General features: G+C 46.6%; 1 protein-coding gene across 1 annotated transcript in view; it reads right to left on the reverse strand.

Annotated features, from left to right (window-relative positions):
• Window positions 1-16,421, reverse strand: part of hnf1a (HNF1 homeobox a) — a 92,624-nt gene extending 76,203 nt beyond the window's left edge. Inside the window, exons 1-2 of the mRNA XM_078421450.1 lie at window positions 16,075-16,421; window positions 2,594-2,793 (exon numbers count right to left, since the gene is read on the reverse strand). Of these exons, the coding sequence (XP_078277576.1) occupies window positions 2,594-2,793; window positions 16,075-16,421 (547 nt within the window). The remainder of the gene's footprint in view (window positions 1-2,593; window positions 2,794-16,074) is intronic.
• Between the last annotated feature and the right edge of the window lie 421 nt (window positions 16,422-16,842).

A 16,842-nucleotide genomic window follows, 5' to 3' on the forward strand; every position in this document is an offset into this window, starting at 1 on the left:
TGATACAGAGAGATATGGAACAAATGAATGAAAGAGATGCAAAAGAGTAACGATGATAAAGGGACCAGGCCGTTGGCTGTGGGTTAGGTGAAAACGAGTTACAGATAATGAGACTCAACCGGACGACTTTGAAGCACGTACAACTTGGGTAGAGGAGGGACGGAGAGAGGGGGGGTGCGAGGGTTACTTGAAGCGAGAGAAACCAACATTGATACCGCTGGGTTGTAAGCTGCGGTTCCTTCGAGCACATTCAATGGTACTTTATTGTCACATACACCTAGGTGCAGTGAGATGCTTTGTGTTGCGTACAACCCGGTTTAATCATACAGTGGACCTCACCCAGGGTGTATACGGGAGTCGCCGCCTATCAAAGTAAAAAAGGGTCACGCTATCGGGCTGGTTCAGGCTTATGTGGATGGAATCCCTGTCGCACGCTATGAGACTATTTACTTGTAATGAATGAGGGCGGAGAAGCATTGGAGGTGGGTGGATCCTCCTTGTAGCAAGATATCATTCTGACCATAAACTGATTCCACATAATCAGCCTGAAATATGCAAGATAGTTGCCAGAGAAACGTAGTAACAGAACGCTTTGAAGCAGGAGTAGTGATGTGGAAATGCAGCTCTCCAAGCTCACTCCACCGCTCATTAAGATGACTAATCCGGGCAGGTCGTAACGTCATAAGTGATGGGAGCAGGATTGGGCTGTTCGGCCCATCAAGTCTACTCTGCCATTCAATCTCGGCTGATCTATCTTTTCCTCCTAACCCCACTCTCCTGCCTTCTCCCCATAACCCCTGACACCCTTACTAATCAAGAATCTATCGATCTCTACCTTAAAAATATCCATTGACTTGGCCTCCACAGCCTTCTGCGGGAATGAATTTCACAGATTCACTGCCCTCTGACTAGAGAAATCCTTATTGAATGCACGCAGGCCCGGGTTCAGAGGGATTTGAGTGTTTTACACACACAGGCGTCAATGAGGGCCAACACATCGATGCAGCATGTGATTATGAGGGAAAAATGGTTTGTTAACCTTTATTATGAGAGGATTGGATCACAGGAGAAAGGTCGGTCAAGGTCGGGGGTGGCGTCATTGGTCGAGGACAGGGCACGTGGGTGCTAGATGATGGGCGCGCCGCCGAGAACAAAGGAGACCCGGTGTGGGGAGACCACCGAGAACAAAGGAGGATCCAACGTGGGGGGGGGGGCGCCAAGAAGGAGAACACAGGGAGACCCGGCATGGGGGGAGCGCCAAGAGGGAGAACACCTTGGGGATGCAAAACAAAGAACATCACTGTGACTTGTCACATCCCCACTACGGGATATAGTTCGATCCCGACTATGGGTGCTTGTCTGTACGGTGTTTGTACGTTCTCCCTGTGGGTTTTCTTCGAGATCTTCGGCTTCCTCCCACACTCCAAAGACGTACAGGTTTGTAGGTTAATTGGCTTTCTGTAAATGTAAACTGCCCCGAGGATGTGCATAGGATAGTGTTAATGTGCGGGGATCGCTGGTCGGCGCGGACACGGTGGGCCGAAGGGCCTGTTTCCCCGCTGTATCTCTCAACCAAACGAAACTAAAACTAAACTAGAACTATTCAGCATGAAGAGAGACATGAATAAGGTAGTCAGGGATAATCTTATATCCCCAGGGTGGAAATGACAAAGACTAGAGGGCATGGCTTTCAGGTCAGAGGAGTGAAGTTTAATGGGGAGGTGTGGGGCAAGGTTTTTTACAGGGAGAGGTTGGTGGGTACCTGGAACAAGATGCCAGGGGTGGTAGTGGAGGCAGAATTTCATTTATAAGGCCAGTGAGGCTTCACAAATTGCTCTTCACAAATTAAAATTAATAATACACTTCATTAGACATTATTTAAGGGAACTTCACACCAGAGAAAAGACTCAGGGCAGAGAAACATTCCACCAGGGAATGAGGAGACATATTACCCCAGAGGCAATAAAACACTCATAATTTCATAAGTTCATAAGTTCAGACCAGAAATAGGCCATTTGGCCCATGGAGTCTACTCTGCCATTCAATCATGGCTGATCTATCTTCTTTCCCTCTCAACCCCATTCTCCTGCTGTCTCCCCATAAACCTTCACACCCTTACTAATCAAGAACCCGCTTTAAAAATACCCAATGACGTGGCCTCCACAACCGTCTGTGGCAATGAATTCCACCACCCTCTGACTAAAGAAAATCCTCCTTATCTCCTTTCTAAAGGTCCGTCCTTTTATTCTAAGGCTGTGCCCTCTCGTCCAGTACTCTCCCACTGTTGGAAACATCCTCTCCACATCCACTGTAACCAGGCCTTTCACTACTCGGTAAGATTCAATGAGGTCCCCCCCTTCATCCTTCCAAACTCCAGCGAGTACAGGCCTGAATGGCTGAGTTACTCCAACGCTTTATGTCCTTTTGTGTATTAACTAGCAACTGAAATCATTTGTTTCTACTACTTATTCAATGATAATAACTTACTTGGTTATAGCGGACAATCGGCAATAACGGACACCTTTCCCGCACCCCCCATGGGGTGGGATCACGCAGGCTTACTGTACCAGGAGTTAAAGGGAACGAGACTTACGCTGCATGATCTCCCTCTGCTTGCGGAAGTACCAGGTGTAGAGCGCGGCCCGTTTCTGGTTTTTCATGGGCGTTCCCTTGTTCAGGTGCTGTGACAGGTGGGACTGGTTCAGGCCGGTGGTGTCCACCACCTCGCGCTGTGGGATGTTGTGCTGCTGCATGTAACACTTGATCATCTTCGCCGCCCTCCATGGGTCCTCCCTGCACACAAGGCAAAAAGAAACAACCAGGCTGTGAGCCCAACCTCAACGCTTCCATCACAACGCCAACTATCCCAACGTATAGGAAACAGTTAGACAGGTACATGGATAGGGCAGGTTTGGAGGGGCATGGGCCAAACGCGGGCAGGAGGGACTAATATAGCTGGGACATGTTGGCCGGTGTGGGCAAGTTGGGCCAAAGGGCCTGTTTCCACGCTGCATCACTCTATGACTTCTTTCCATTCCCTCTACGGGAATGATCCCAGGAATGATTGGGTTAACATATGATGACCGTTTGAAAGCAGTGGGCCTGTACTCGCTGGAGTTTAGAAGGATGAGGGGGGACCTCATTGAAACTTGCCGAATAGTTTCTCTGCAGTATGACTCTAGAACCCACTTAATCTTCCTTTAACTAAAGTTAATTGATTCTGAAGCAGGCAGATTTCATTAAAAGCTAAAGATCACCACACCATACTGTTGTCCAAGCTAAGACAACCAAAATCTTGCCTGGACAGAGTGAATATGGAGAGTACAGGACCAGAAGCCCCCAGCCTCAGAATAAAAGGACATATCTTCAGAAAGGAGTTGAGGAGGAATTCCTTTGTGGGTGTCAGGGGGAGGTGGGTATGAGGGGGGAGGTGGGTTTGAGTGTAGGTGGGTGTGAGTGTAGGTGGGTGTGAGTGTGTAGGTGGGTGTGAGAGTAGGTCGGTGTGAGAGTGTAGGTGGGTGTGAGAGTAGGTCGGTGTGAGAGTGTAGGTGGGTGTGAGTGCAGGTGGGTGTGAGAGAGGTGGGTGTGAGTGTAGGTGGGTGTGAGAGTGTAGGTGAGTGTGTGAGAGGTGGGTGTGAGAGAGGTGGGTGTGAGAGTGTAGGTGGGTGTGAAAGAGTAGGTGGGTGTGAGAGTCAGTGGGTGTGAGTGTAGGTGGGTGTGAGTGTAGGTAAGTATGAGAGTGTAGATGGGTGTGAGTGTAGGTGGGTGTGAGAGTAGGTGGGTGTGAGAGTAGGTGGGTGTGAGAGTGTAGGTGGGTGTGAGAGTGTAGGTAGGTGTGAGAGTGTAGGTGGGTGTGAGTGCAGGTGGGTGTGTGAGTGTAGGTGGGTGTGAGTGTAGGTGGGTGTGAGAGAGTAGGTGGGTGTGAGAGAGTAGGTGGGTGTGAGAGTCAGTGGGTGTGAGTGTAGGTGGGTGTGAGAGTAGGTGGGTGTGAGTGTAGGTGGGTGTGAGTAGATGAGTGTGAATGTAGGTGGGTGTGAGTGTAGGTGGGTGTGAGAGTAGGTGGGTGTGAGAGAGTAGGTGGGTGTGAGAGAGTAGGTGGGTGTGAGAGTCAGTGGGTGTGAGTGTAGGTGGGTGTGAGAGTAGGTGGGTGTGAGTGTAGGTGGGTGTGAGAGTAGATGGGTGTGAATGTAGGTGGGTGTGAGTGTAGGTGGGTGTGAGAGTAGGTGGGTGTGAGTGTAGGTGGGTGTGTGAGAGTGTAGGTGGGTGTGTGAGTGTAGGTGGGTGTGAGTGTAGGTGGGTGTGTGAGTGTAAGTAAGTATGAGAGTGTAGATGGGTGTGAGTGTAGGTGGGTGTGTGAGTGTAGGTGGGTGTGAGAGTGTAGGTGGGTGTGAGAGTGTAGGTGGGTGTGTGAGTGTAGGTGGGTGTGAGAGTGTAGGCGGGTGTGTGAGTGTAGGTGGGTGTGTGAGTGTAGGTGGGTGTGTGAGTGTAGGTGGGTGTGTGAGTGTAGGTGGGTGTGTGAGTGTAGGTGGGTGTGTGAGTGTAGGTGGGTGTGAGAGTGTAGGCGGGTGTGTGAGTGTAGGTGGGTGTGTGAGTGTAGGTGAGTGTGTGAGTGTAGGTGGGTGTGAGGTTTAAGAGGGGGGCACACTGGATCTGCTGCACACTCTGGGCTTCTCTGCTTTCCTGGCACAGGGACTCAAGTTTCTAAATGCTCGCGTTGCAGATGCGCCAGAGATTTATACAGCGGCAGGATTCACTCAGTACTTCAGCTCAGCGTTGACGTTGTGATACCTTGCCAAGTATGATTTTCCAGCTGCTTTGTTCTCAGGGAAGTGCAATCGGAGACATTCATCCTCGGGCAATCTGGCAGGCTTTGAAACCCCACACAGCTGCATTGTGGCAATGAGCAGCTTTCATAGGAGCGGGGAATGAAGTGCAAAGACTTGCTGTCTCTTCAACAATTCACCTCACCTCTCCATTCTCCTCTCTCCTCTAACTATTTTTCCTATCGCAACCGCACAGTTTCTTGAAAGCGCCTACAATCCTTCATACCCAGTTCCATGCTGGAATCGGTCGATCAGAACCACCCGCCATTGTGTTGACTGCATCAGTCCAGCATCTTCACCCATTCATTCACGGATGATCTGTGGAATGTCTCATCTCCCACATCCATCCCTCCCTCCCACACACAGCGCCCACTGAAAAACCCATCTTGCTATCTGCTCTGCATCACTTCTTGATTGATCTTGTCCCCTCTCCCACTCCTCTCCTTTCAATGGCTCCTTTGTTAATGAAGAGAAAGGACTGAAAGTTAAGACTGAACGAACACAGTAACTAAGAAGTACAGAGTTGTGAACTGTGGCCAGTTTGGCCAGAATGCACAGGCTGGGTGGAAAATGCAATGCAAGGACTTTGTTTAGTTTAGTTTAGAGATATGATATGGAAACAGGCCCTTTAGCCCACCGAGTCCTCGCTGACCAGTGAGCGCCCATACACCACTTCTATCCTACAACCTATAACCGATTGAGGATAGTTCACAGGTCTCCAATGAGGTAGATGGGAGGTCAGGATCACACCCTGGCTGATGAGAGGACCATCCAGTTGCCTGATAACAGCTGGGAAGTAACTGTTCTGAACAGTCCCTCCATAAGCTAGGGTGTGGTCTGATTCACCTTTACTTTAGTACCTTGGAGATACAGTGCGGAAACCCACCCTTCGGCCCACCGAGTCTGTGCCGTACACTATTACGATGCATTAGAGCCAATTTACAAATTACAGAAGACAATTAACGTACAACCCCGTACATGTTTGGCGTGTGGGAGTAAATCGGAGCGCTCGGAGAAACCTCACGCTGTCACAACGAGTACGTACAAACTCCACACAGACAGCATGCGTAGTTGGGATCGAACCCAGGTCTCTGACACTGTCAGGCATCAACTCTCCCGCTGCGCCACTGTGCTACAGGCACCTCTATCCCAATGCCGACATTGGACTTTGTCTATTGAACTGGTGCGCTATACTGCTGAGAACTACATCCCTTTGCTCTATGTATTGTACATGAGTTTGATTTGATTGTATTTATGAATAGTATTATTTAATCTGTTTGGATACCTTAGTATACGTGACAACAATAAACCTAAACCCAAACCTTCAAAATGGATTGTCATTTGCTAAATTGACTAATTCAGCTGAACAGCTAAAACCACACATGGGAGGAACGTACAGTAAATGGAATAAAATAAGTTGTGATGTTTAGAGTTTTTCACAATCTATTTTTACCTTTAGCGGGTGATAACTGGCATTGCTCCAGACAAGGCCAGATGAAAGTAGATCCCCTTTCAGCTGCCAACTAACGTGACTGAATAGTGGGGAGAAGGCAGGAGAATGGGGTTGAGCGGCAAAGATAGATCAGTCTTGATTGAATGGTGGACTAGACGCGATGGTCCAAATGGCCTGGATATAGTGAATGTGGAGAGGATGTTTCCGCTAGTGGGAGAGTCTAGGACTAGAGGTCAGGGCCTCAGAATAAAAGGACATATCTTTAGAAAGGAAATGTGGAAGAATTTATTTAGTCAGAGGGTGGTGAATCTGTTGAACTCATTGCCACAGACGGCTGTGGAGGCCAAGTCAATGGATATTTTTAAGGCAGATATTGACAGATTTTTGATTAGTAAAGGTGTCAAGGGTTATGGGGAGAAGGCAGGAGAATGGGGTTGTGAGGGAGAGATAGATCAGCCATGATTGAATGGCGGAGTAGACTTGATGGGCCGAATGGCCTAATTCTGCTCCTAGAACTTATGAACTTATAGCTTAATTCTGCTCCAATGACGTATGTACTTATGAAGGAAGTCAAAATCTGTCGTCTCGCGATTGAACACCAGTGCTCCTCCCAGAGATTACATACCTTAGCCTCTTGCTTCATTGATTTCCACTCAACACTTGTCATTAAATATAAGGCATATTTAATCACTTCTTTAGGAGCCTTTGGTTGTCTTGTGTCAAGAGAGAGCTTACAGTCGCAAATTTACAAAAGAAATTCAACAGTCAGCTAACTTAATTGCGAACGAACATATTAATTATTCAATTTAAGTGCATTCAGGCATAGAAGTTACAAGTATATTCCCTTTTCCTTAATGGTATCTTTATTTAATTGACTACATAACACACATTGTCTGTCAAAGAAGGGAGATATTGAGGAAGGCTCAGAGGGATAGATTTGCATCGCAGGTTGGATGAATTCATGGTAATTGAAAATTTGCTGCTAATATCTCCAGTAAATTCATATCAATGAAGAAATGTGAGCTCTATTCATCCGACCTCTTTGCAAAATGAAAACTGAACGGTGGTGCAGCAGTAGAGTTGCTGGCTTCCAGCACCAGCCCCCCGGGTTCAATCCTGACTACGGGTGCTGGCAGTACAGAGTTTGTACGTTCTCCCCGTGGCCTGCGTGGTTTTTCTCTGAGATCTTTGGCTTCCTCCCACACTCCAAAGACGTACAGGTTTGTAGGTTAATTGGCTTGGTATAAATGTAAAATTGTCCCAGGTCTGTGTCGGGTAGTTCATGTGTGGGGATCGCTGGTCGTCGTGGGGGGCCGCTGGGCCTGTTTCTGTTCTGTATCACTAAACTAAACTAAAAGTACGTATGGTTTTGGATTGAGTCATTCAACTATTCACGTATGTCCGATGTAACAGATGAGTTTGAAGTAGATTTCATTCACATTCGCACTATCCATTAGATGTCACTCAGCACTAATCAGAAAAGGCAGCCACCCCAAGCCAAATACAGTTTCCAAAGTGAATAATATGCTGTCAGAGATGTACAAGCAAAAAATCAATCACTTAAACTAAGTAGCCTATTGCATCAAACAGACCAGACTTCCCACCATTGACTTCATCTGCGCTTCACACTGCCTCTGAAAAGCAGCGGACTTAATCAAAGATTTGTCCCACCCCAGTCATTCCTTCTTCTCCCCAATCCTGTAGGGTAGAAGATACAGAAGCTTGAATGCGCGCGCCACCAGACTCAGGAGCGGCTTCTTCCCCTCTATTATCAGGCTTCTGAACGGTCCTTTCATAAACTAGCGTACCGTCCGATTCACCTTGACCCCATTGTGGACATTGGACTTTGTCTCTGGAACTGATGCGCTACAATGTTCAGAACTATACTCTGCACTCTGTATTTTTCTCATTGCTCTACCTATTGTACCCGGGTTTGGCTTGATTGTAGTTTAGTTTGGTTTAGTTTAGTTTAGATTATTGTCACGTGCACCGCGGTACAGTGAAAAACTTTTTTGTTGCATGCTATCCAGTCAGCAGAAAGACTATATATGATTACAATCAAGCACACAGTGCATAGATAAAGGATAAGGCATTGATGTTTAGTGCAAGGTAAAGTCCAGTAAAATCCGATTAAAGATAGTCCGAGGGTCTCAATGAGGTGGATGGTAGGTCAGGACCGCTCTCTAGGATGGTCAGTTGAAGATCTGAACGTGAGAGGACGGTTCAGTTGACCGGTAACAACTGGGATGGAATTATCCCTGACTCTGGAGGTGTGCGTTTTTACACTTCTGCACCTGTTGCCTGATGGGAGAGGGGAGAAGAGGGAGTGACCGGGGTGAACCCCATCCTTGATTAGACTGCTGGCCTCGCCAAGGCAACGTGCAGTGTAGATGGAGTCAATGGAAGGGAGGTTGGCTTGCATGATAGTCTGGGCTGTGTTTGCAATTCTCGACAATTTTTTGCGGTCTTGGATGAAGCTGTACCAAAACCATGGTCTTTGGCTTGTCCTTTATATAGGGAAACAGAACCAATGTGATATAGCTTCCGATTGTCACTGCTCTCTACTTCCTTAAGAGTCTTACAAACAGCACAAAATTCCTTGTGGAGCAAGGATTGTTAACCCAGTGGGAAGTGCAAACAAGCCGTGATCATTTGGCATCAGTTCAACCCAACGTTCAAAGAGAATATTCCCAAACAATTGCCTGATACTAAAAGGCAGAGCTCACACTGAGGAGAATTGAAATATAAGATCTAATTCAGTTCAACGACTGGGGAAAGTACTTCAACATTCCCATTCTGAGAGAGTGTGACAGCGTTCAGAGTTCACTTCTCTTTGCAGCATCCATTATATGCAGCACAGTAAGTGTTTGTCAACAGTTCTGTGCTGGCGTGGATGGAGGGTTCATGATGTAAAGAGCCTTTCACAACAACCAATTGCCTCCTTTAACAAAGGCGCTTCAGTTGTGGTCGTTACTCTTCTTCACCCACTTCTCTCCGTCCTGTGTTTCATTTCCCCATGGGAGGGTGGGAATATATAACCGAGACACTGTTTGGATTGAGAGCGGTGTAATCAGTGTAATTTGGGGGAAGGGAGGCAATATTATGGTGATTATGGTAAGCTATTTTCTAATGTATTTGTGGAGAGACTAAGCTTTGTAGCGAGGATAGAACAGACCCAGTCTTCCAACTGACATTGTGAACAATAGTGAGGTATGTGATAGGGATAATGGGGAAGAGAAAGAATCCAGACATTACTAACAAGGGAATACAGAACTGCTATGCTGTTGCAAGTAAGATTGTCATTGTTCTGTTGTCAGTATACATGATAATTAAATGCTCTTGACTTGACTCTTTTCTTCTAGACTCAGCCATATCTCAGTTGTATCATTCTTCCTTCTAATTTACTTGGGACTTCAAATCCCACTCTCAGGATGGGAGTACTAAATCTTAGATGACACCAGCATTTAATGTGTGGTGTCCATCAGATGAGATATTAAACCAATGCTCAGTTACATACGACAGATCCCACAGTTCTTTTTCAAAGAAGAGCAATTGTTCTGGTAAGTGTCCCATTGGCCATGAGGGTCCTCGGTCATGTGAGGCACTCTGTCAATGCAATCTGCTTTCCTTTATAACCTAAGGACTCACATTTGGATATCTGTGATAAACAAGTATCACTGAAGATACACAACTGAAAATATAGGAAACACGCAAGGTCAGCACAGCGGTGCGGTTGACAGAGCTGCTGCCTCACGACACCAGAGACCCGGGTTCAATCCTGACCTCAGGCACTGTTTGTGTGGTGTTTGCATGTTATGTGACTGTGGATTGCAGCCACACACAGAGGCAAAGACCGAGCCGCCGATATAAGCCAGAGACTGCCAGAGTCGCCTCTTCAAGCACAAAGCACAAAGCTGAGCCGCCAGGATAAGCCTGAGACCACCAGCGCCTCCACTCAAGACCAGGACTGAGCTGCCGGGACAAGCCCGAGATCGGCGGAGCCACCGCACATGCGGCCTGACGCAGGACAGCGCCCCCTTGTGGCCCTAAACTTTTTTTGTCACTGTAAATAAAACATAACACGTGAGTTTACCCTACGGCAAGTGTCGGTGTGGTGACTGCCGAACCCAGTGTCCTCTCTGATGCCACAGGCAGTTGTCAGAACTGAGGAATTTGAAAACAAAGGCGTGGGGTGACGATCCAGCCCCGTAGCGAAAACATGCGAATAAAGGGGGTGCCATTTAAAACTGAGGCGAGAAGAAACAAATTGTGAATTTGTGGAGTTCTCTGCCACTGAAGGCAGTGGAGGCCAATTCACTGGATGAATTTAAAATAGAGTTAGATAGAGCTCTAGGGGCTAGTGGAATCAAGCGATATGGGGAGATGGCAGGCACAGGTGGATCACTGTAGATGATCAGCCATGATCACAATGAATGGTGGTGCTGGCTCGAAGGGCCAAATGGCCTCTACCTGCACCTATATTTCCTATGTTTCTATGTTTCTATGCTGTGCTGTTAAAACTGACGGCTTTTGAATGACATAGACACAAAGTGCTGGAGTAGCTCAGTGGGTCAGACAGAATCTCTGGAAAAAAAGGATGGGTGATGTTTCGGGTCGGGACCCTTCGTCAGACCCAACCCGAAACATCACCCATCCTTTTTTTCCAGAGATGCTGCCTGACCCACTGAGTTACTCCAGCACTTTGTGTCTAACTTTGGTCTATACCAACATGGCTTTTTAATGGGACTTGCTATGCTTTGTGGAGGGAAATAAAAAGTCCCATAGCACCGATTTTAACGAGAAGGAGTTTCCGGCCAGTATTTATACCTCAACCAATGTCACCAGCAAGAAATCATCCGGCCATTATATATTGACATTTGGAGCACTGGCTTGTATTTTTCCTACTTTATAACAATATCTGTAGCACAGTTGCTTTTTAAATCTGTTGTGAATTCTAGACCATTGAAATGCTCTCTATAAATCCAAGTCAGCCTTTTGAATTAATCATGGCACTTGGGTAGGTTATATGGGCGCCCACACTTGTAATGCAATGTTACAGCAAAGGTTATCTCCCAGAGAGCCGATCGTTAGTAAATACACGTGTGGGAAGCGGCTCGGCTGTTGCAAGCTTCATTATTCCTACCGATTCACACTTCAATCTTGCTGTCAAGCTGTTAAAAGTGCAGCTGCAATATTTCATTGATAAGGAAATGTTGCTTAAAGACTTGACTTACAAATAAAATCGCCCAGAGATGAATTCTTCGCTGACATTTTTCAATCGCACAGTCTCACATTAGGTGCAAATAGCTCCTCATTTTGTTACATTTGGGTTATCAATCCTCTCCCCGTGACACCAAATTGCCGGGTGTTTCGCTAGTTTAAAAATAATGATTTTTGAGATACAGCATGGAAATAGGCCGTTTGGCCCCACCAAGTCCACGCTGACCATCGGTCACCCACTCACATCAGTTCTATGTTATCTCACTTTCTCATCCACTCCCTACACATGAAGGGCAATTTAATTTACCAAGACCAATGAACCTGCAAACCTGCGCACCTTCCGGATGTGGGAGGAAACCCAGGTGGTCTCAGGGAGAACGTGCAAACTCCACACAGGCAGCACCCAAGGTCAGGACCGAACTCGGATCTCTGGCGCTGTGAGGCAGCAGCTCTACCAGCTGCACCACTGTGCAGAGGGAAAGGTTAAACAGGCGAGGAGGAGCGCAGGAGGATGAGGGGTGATCTTATAGAGGTGTACAAAATCATGGGAGAAATAGATCGGGTAAAAGCGCACTCTTGCCCAGAGAAGGGTCATCGAAAACCAGAGACCATGGGTTTAAGTGAGGGGTGTTTTAATTGGAACCTGAGGGTAGCTTTTTTTTACACAAAGGGTGATTTGTGTATGGAACAAGCTGCCGGAGGATGTAGTTGAGGTACTATTGCTTAAGAAACATTTAGGCAGATAGATAGGCACAAAGTGCTGGAGTAACTCAGTGGGCCAGGCAGCATATCTGGAGACAAGGAATAGCTGACATTTCGGGTCAAGACTCTAAGGTCAACTAGGCCTGTACTCGCTGGAGTTTAGAAGGGGGACCTCTGAAACTTACGGAATAGTGCAAGGCCTGGATAGAATGGATGCGGAGAGGATGTTTCCATTAGTTGGGACCAGAAGGCGTAGCATCAGAAAAAAGGATGCATCTTTTGAAAGGAGATGAAGAGACATTTCTTTAGTCAAGAGGGTGGTGAATCTGTGGAATTCAATGCCACAGACAGTTGTGGAGGCCGTCATTGGGTATTTTTACGGCAGAGATTGAAAGATTCTTGATTAGGATTATGGGGAGAATGGGGTTGAGAGGAAAAGGTAGATCGGCCATGATTGAATGGCGGAGTAGACATGGGCCGAATGACTTACCTCTGCTCCTATGACTTGTGAACATGGCATGGATCATGTGCAGGCAGAGGAGATTAGTTTATCTTGGCATCATGTTCAGCAGGGACATCGTGAACTGAAGGGTCTGTTCCTGTGCTGTACTGTTCTGTGTTCTATCTGACTTTCTATCTGATGTTCCATGATTTTGTGACCGACATTTACTAAGTATCTCACAGAGGTGCAGAAGGCTATGGACTGAGTGCTGAGGGATACTAGATTGGAATAGTGGGTGCATACAGTTGACATGCTCACTGTGGACAGAAAGGCCTGTTTTGGTGTTGTATGATTCTTTTTGCAGCAACACTCATTTTCGCTTTGCGGCGCCAGGCGGAAGAGGGCTCTGCCTGAGACAGCTGCCTGCCACTTTTCTGGGGTTACGTGGTGGTGTTAGAGAGGGATAATAGACAATAGACAATAGACAATAGGTGCAGGAGTAGGCCATTCGGCCCTTCGAGCCAGCACCGCCATTCAATGTGATCATGGCTGATCATTCTCAATCAGTACCCCGTTCCTGCTTTCTCCCCATACCCCCTGACTCCGCTATCCTTAAGAGCTCTATCTAGCTCTCTCTTGAATGTATTCAGAGAATTGGCATCCACTGCCATCTGAGGCAGAGAATTCCACAGATTCACAACTCTCTGACTAAAAAAGTTTTTCCTCATCTCTGTTCTAAATGGCCTACCCCTTATTCTTAAACTGTGGCCCCTGGTTCCGGACTCCCCCAACATTGGGAACATGTTTCCTGCCTCTAACGTGTCCAATCCCTTAATAATCTTATACGTTTCGATAAGATCCCCTCTCATCCTTCTAAATTCCAGTGTATACAAGCCTAGTCACTCCAGTCTTTCTACACTCTGTCCACGGGCAACCTGGGGGATTTCCAGGACCACTGGGCAGGGGGGGGGGGTTGAATGCATCCCTTACAAGGATTGTAACATCAATGTATGTATAATAGTTTATTGTTTGTCTTGTATTGTGGTGGTGGGTTCTGTTTTTGGTTTTATTGTATTGTATATATTATTTTAATCTTTGAATAAATATTTTTGATAATAAAAAAAAAAAAGTGCGCTTTGCAACTTTGCAGTTTTAATGTGCTACCTCTCTGTACTCCTGGGCCCAACTTCGCAGTGAGTTTATTCAGGGGCTGGAGGATGGATCCCGGGAATGTAAGGCGAACATTTATATCCCGGAAATAGACACAAAATGCTGGAGTAACTCAGCGGGTCAGGCAGCATCTCTGGTGAAAAAGTAATAGGTGAGGTTTTGGGTCGAGACTCTTGTTCAGGCCCGAAAAGTCAACTATTCCTTTTGCTCCTGAGATGCTGCCTGACCCGCTGAGTTACTCCAGCATTTTGTGTCTATCTTCAGTGTAAACCAGCACCTGCAGTTCCTAACTACACATTTAAAACTCGGGTTGCAGCCAATGAGAGTAGCAAGGTCAACCGCGAGAAATATACCAGGTGGGATAGATACCACCCAGGTATAGAAACATAGAAAATAGGTGCAGGAGTAGGCCATTCGGCCCTTCGAGCCTGCACCGCCATTCAATATGATCATGGCTGATCATCCAACTCAGTATCCCGAACCTGCCTTCTCTCCATACCCCCTGATCCCTTTAGCCACAAGGGCCACATCTAACTCCCTCTTACATATAGCCAATAAACTGGCCTCAACTACCTTCTGTGGCAGAGAATTCCACAGATTCACCACTCTCTGTGTATAGTTGCTGTTTGGTTGAATTGCAAATTTGCAGTTATTTAAAAGAAAAGGGTTAAGGTTTGAAAGTTAACCTCGCTGCCAGCGAGCGGCCCCTTTTTCCCCCCAGTGTGGTTTAAATGAACGATAGACACAAAGTGCTGGAGTAACTCAGCGGGTCTGGCAGCATCTCTGGAGAGAAGGAATGGGTGACTATTCGGGTCGGGCCTCTTCTTCAGACTTCTGTACTCCAGCACTTTGTGTCCATCTTTGGTCATAGCCAGCATATGCCGTTCTTTGTTTCTACGCCACTCAAATGAAGGTGGCAGTCCGTGTATTCACCCTGAACTACTTTTTTTTATTTAACTTCTGATGCTGAGCTGCAGATAAAACTTACACCTGGAGCAAAGTCCAAATTGCAGTGGAACAAACAAGCACTCTTTTCCACCCTCGCGTTCAGCCTGTGACCAACTCGGCGATAGCGACCTCTGTTAAAACCCCCCTTCTCCCGCCATTCAACCGATCAAGTGACCGACCCTCGCCCCCTCTAAAACGAGAGCTCGGGGTAATCATTTAATAACATTATATTCATGCAAACACTTTGGCCTGCCACTGCGTTTGCTGGCTATTTCCTGCTGCCGCCTCATTAAAATCAATATCTGCAAGTCAAACTCCATTTCAACGCACATTCACACAGCAAAACTTATTATAAATCTAATTATTCACCTCCACATTTGGCTTAATTTATTATTTCAAGAATCAAGAGTGCTCTAATGGCATATGTTCCAAACAGAAATCCTTACTTGCAGCAGCATTGTGTTGTTTTACACTATTACTAAAGGTAAAACACTGCCTCGATAAATATCTAAACTATCCACAAAATACCGCGAAGGTCGATGTTCATTAAAAATAACATCTTTGAAGTTTTTGTTAAAAAGATCTAGTAGTATTCTGCGTTTACAACCAATTTCACCGCAACAACGCTCGCAGTTCTGGATATAATCTTGGGCAATATGATAGACTTACGTTATAAACCTGCTTTGTTGTGCAATGTACTAATTGTACCCGCTAAGCTGCAACAGCAGCAACAGTCACGTCTTGTTCGAAGTTCAGTTATAAATAAAAAAATAATTTGATTCTGGTGCACGAGAAAGGACATTGTTTTTTTTCTCCTTACACCTGTTTCTGCCTCAAACATTCAAACACACACACACAGAGCGATGCCACTGAGAGAATTAACCGTACTTGACATGTCATGCCAGGGCAAATGAAATGCACAAACCCTATAACGATATAATTTGCACACAAAAAATTAATTAATAACTGGGAACGAAATAACTTTTAATCTGAGCAGTCTTTGCCTATCGGTCACGCTTCCGGCCGCCTTGTATAATCAGTAGTTAATGATCAAGTGTAACCAAAAAGGGATGGCTATTCTATTTTAGTTTATATTTTGCAAAAGAACAGAGAAATAACAATCAATTGGATAATTAGTAACTAGCTGTGGCACGCCTGATTCAGACAGGCAACTTTTCATCACACGTTACAGAGAATGGGCTGCATAAGATCAGGGCAAACTTTGGATGGTACTAGATAGATTCCTCTCTCTCTCTCTCTATATATATATATATATGCAAAAGGAAGAAAAAGGCAAATGGAAGAAGAATGCTTACTGTAGAAGGTGTTCTACTATTGCTCTTTGCTGGGCCGCTTCCTCGGGGCTGAGGTTGTCCACTTCCTTCAGTATCGCCGGGGTGTCATAGTCGTCGTCGCCGTCTTCTGAGCTCTCGTCGCCCGAGAGCTTGGCCGGGTGGTGGCCGTTGCCCAGGTCCGGCAGCAGCTCGGCTTTGGTGCCCTCGTTCGGGAGCATGCTGATCGTCGAGCACTGGCCTTCGTCGCTCTTGACCGGTTGGTAGGCATCGAGTTCACGGAGAGCTTCAACCAGGGTCTGCTTGGAGATCCCAGACCCAACCAGGGCGTTCAACAGCTCCTGTTGCAGAGGTGTTAATTTGGTCACCATCTTTCTCTCTCCCCCCCCCCCCTACCCACCCCCACCCACCCCCCCTCGACCCCTATCCCCACAAAACTTGTAACTAATCCACGCCCCCCCCCCTACTCTTCACCCCAAGGTTTATTTAACCACTCCTCATCACCAGGTCTCCCCTGCTGTCACTGAAACTCTCCCACATGACCCATCAACCAAAGATGGAAACTCTCTTCCCAAACTAAGTAAATAATAAACCCCCCCCACTATTTTCTACACAAGAAAGTGGTCTGCTTTGGTCATCCCTAGCGTAGCCGTGTTCATCTGTTTACATTCCAACTGGGCACATTTTCCTGGGTTCACATTTATCCCTCCGCTCCTCTAGCCACTGAACTTTGGACCAAATGTTAACTGTTGCACAAAGTGCAGATGAATACCTTAAACACTGAAACTGCAC

Source organism: Rhinoraja longicauda, chromosome 25 (assembly GCF_053455715.1).
Source record: "Rhinoraja longicauda isolate Sanriku21f chromosome 25, sRhiLon1.1, whole genome shotgun sequence".
Classification (NCBI taxonomy): domain Eukaryota; kingdom Metazoa; phylum Chordata; class Chondrichthyes; order Rajiformes; family Arhynchobatidae; genus Rhinoraja; species Rhinoraja longicauda.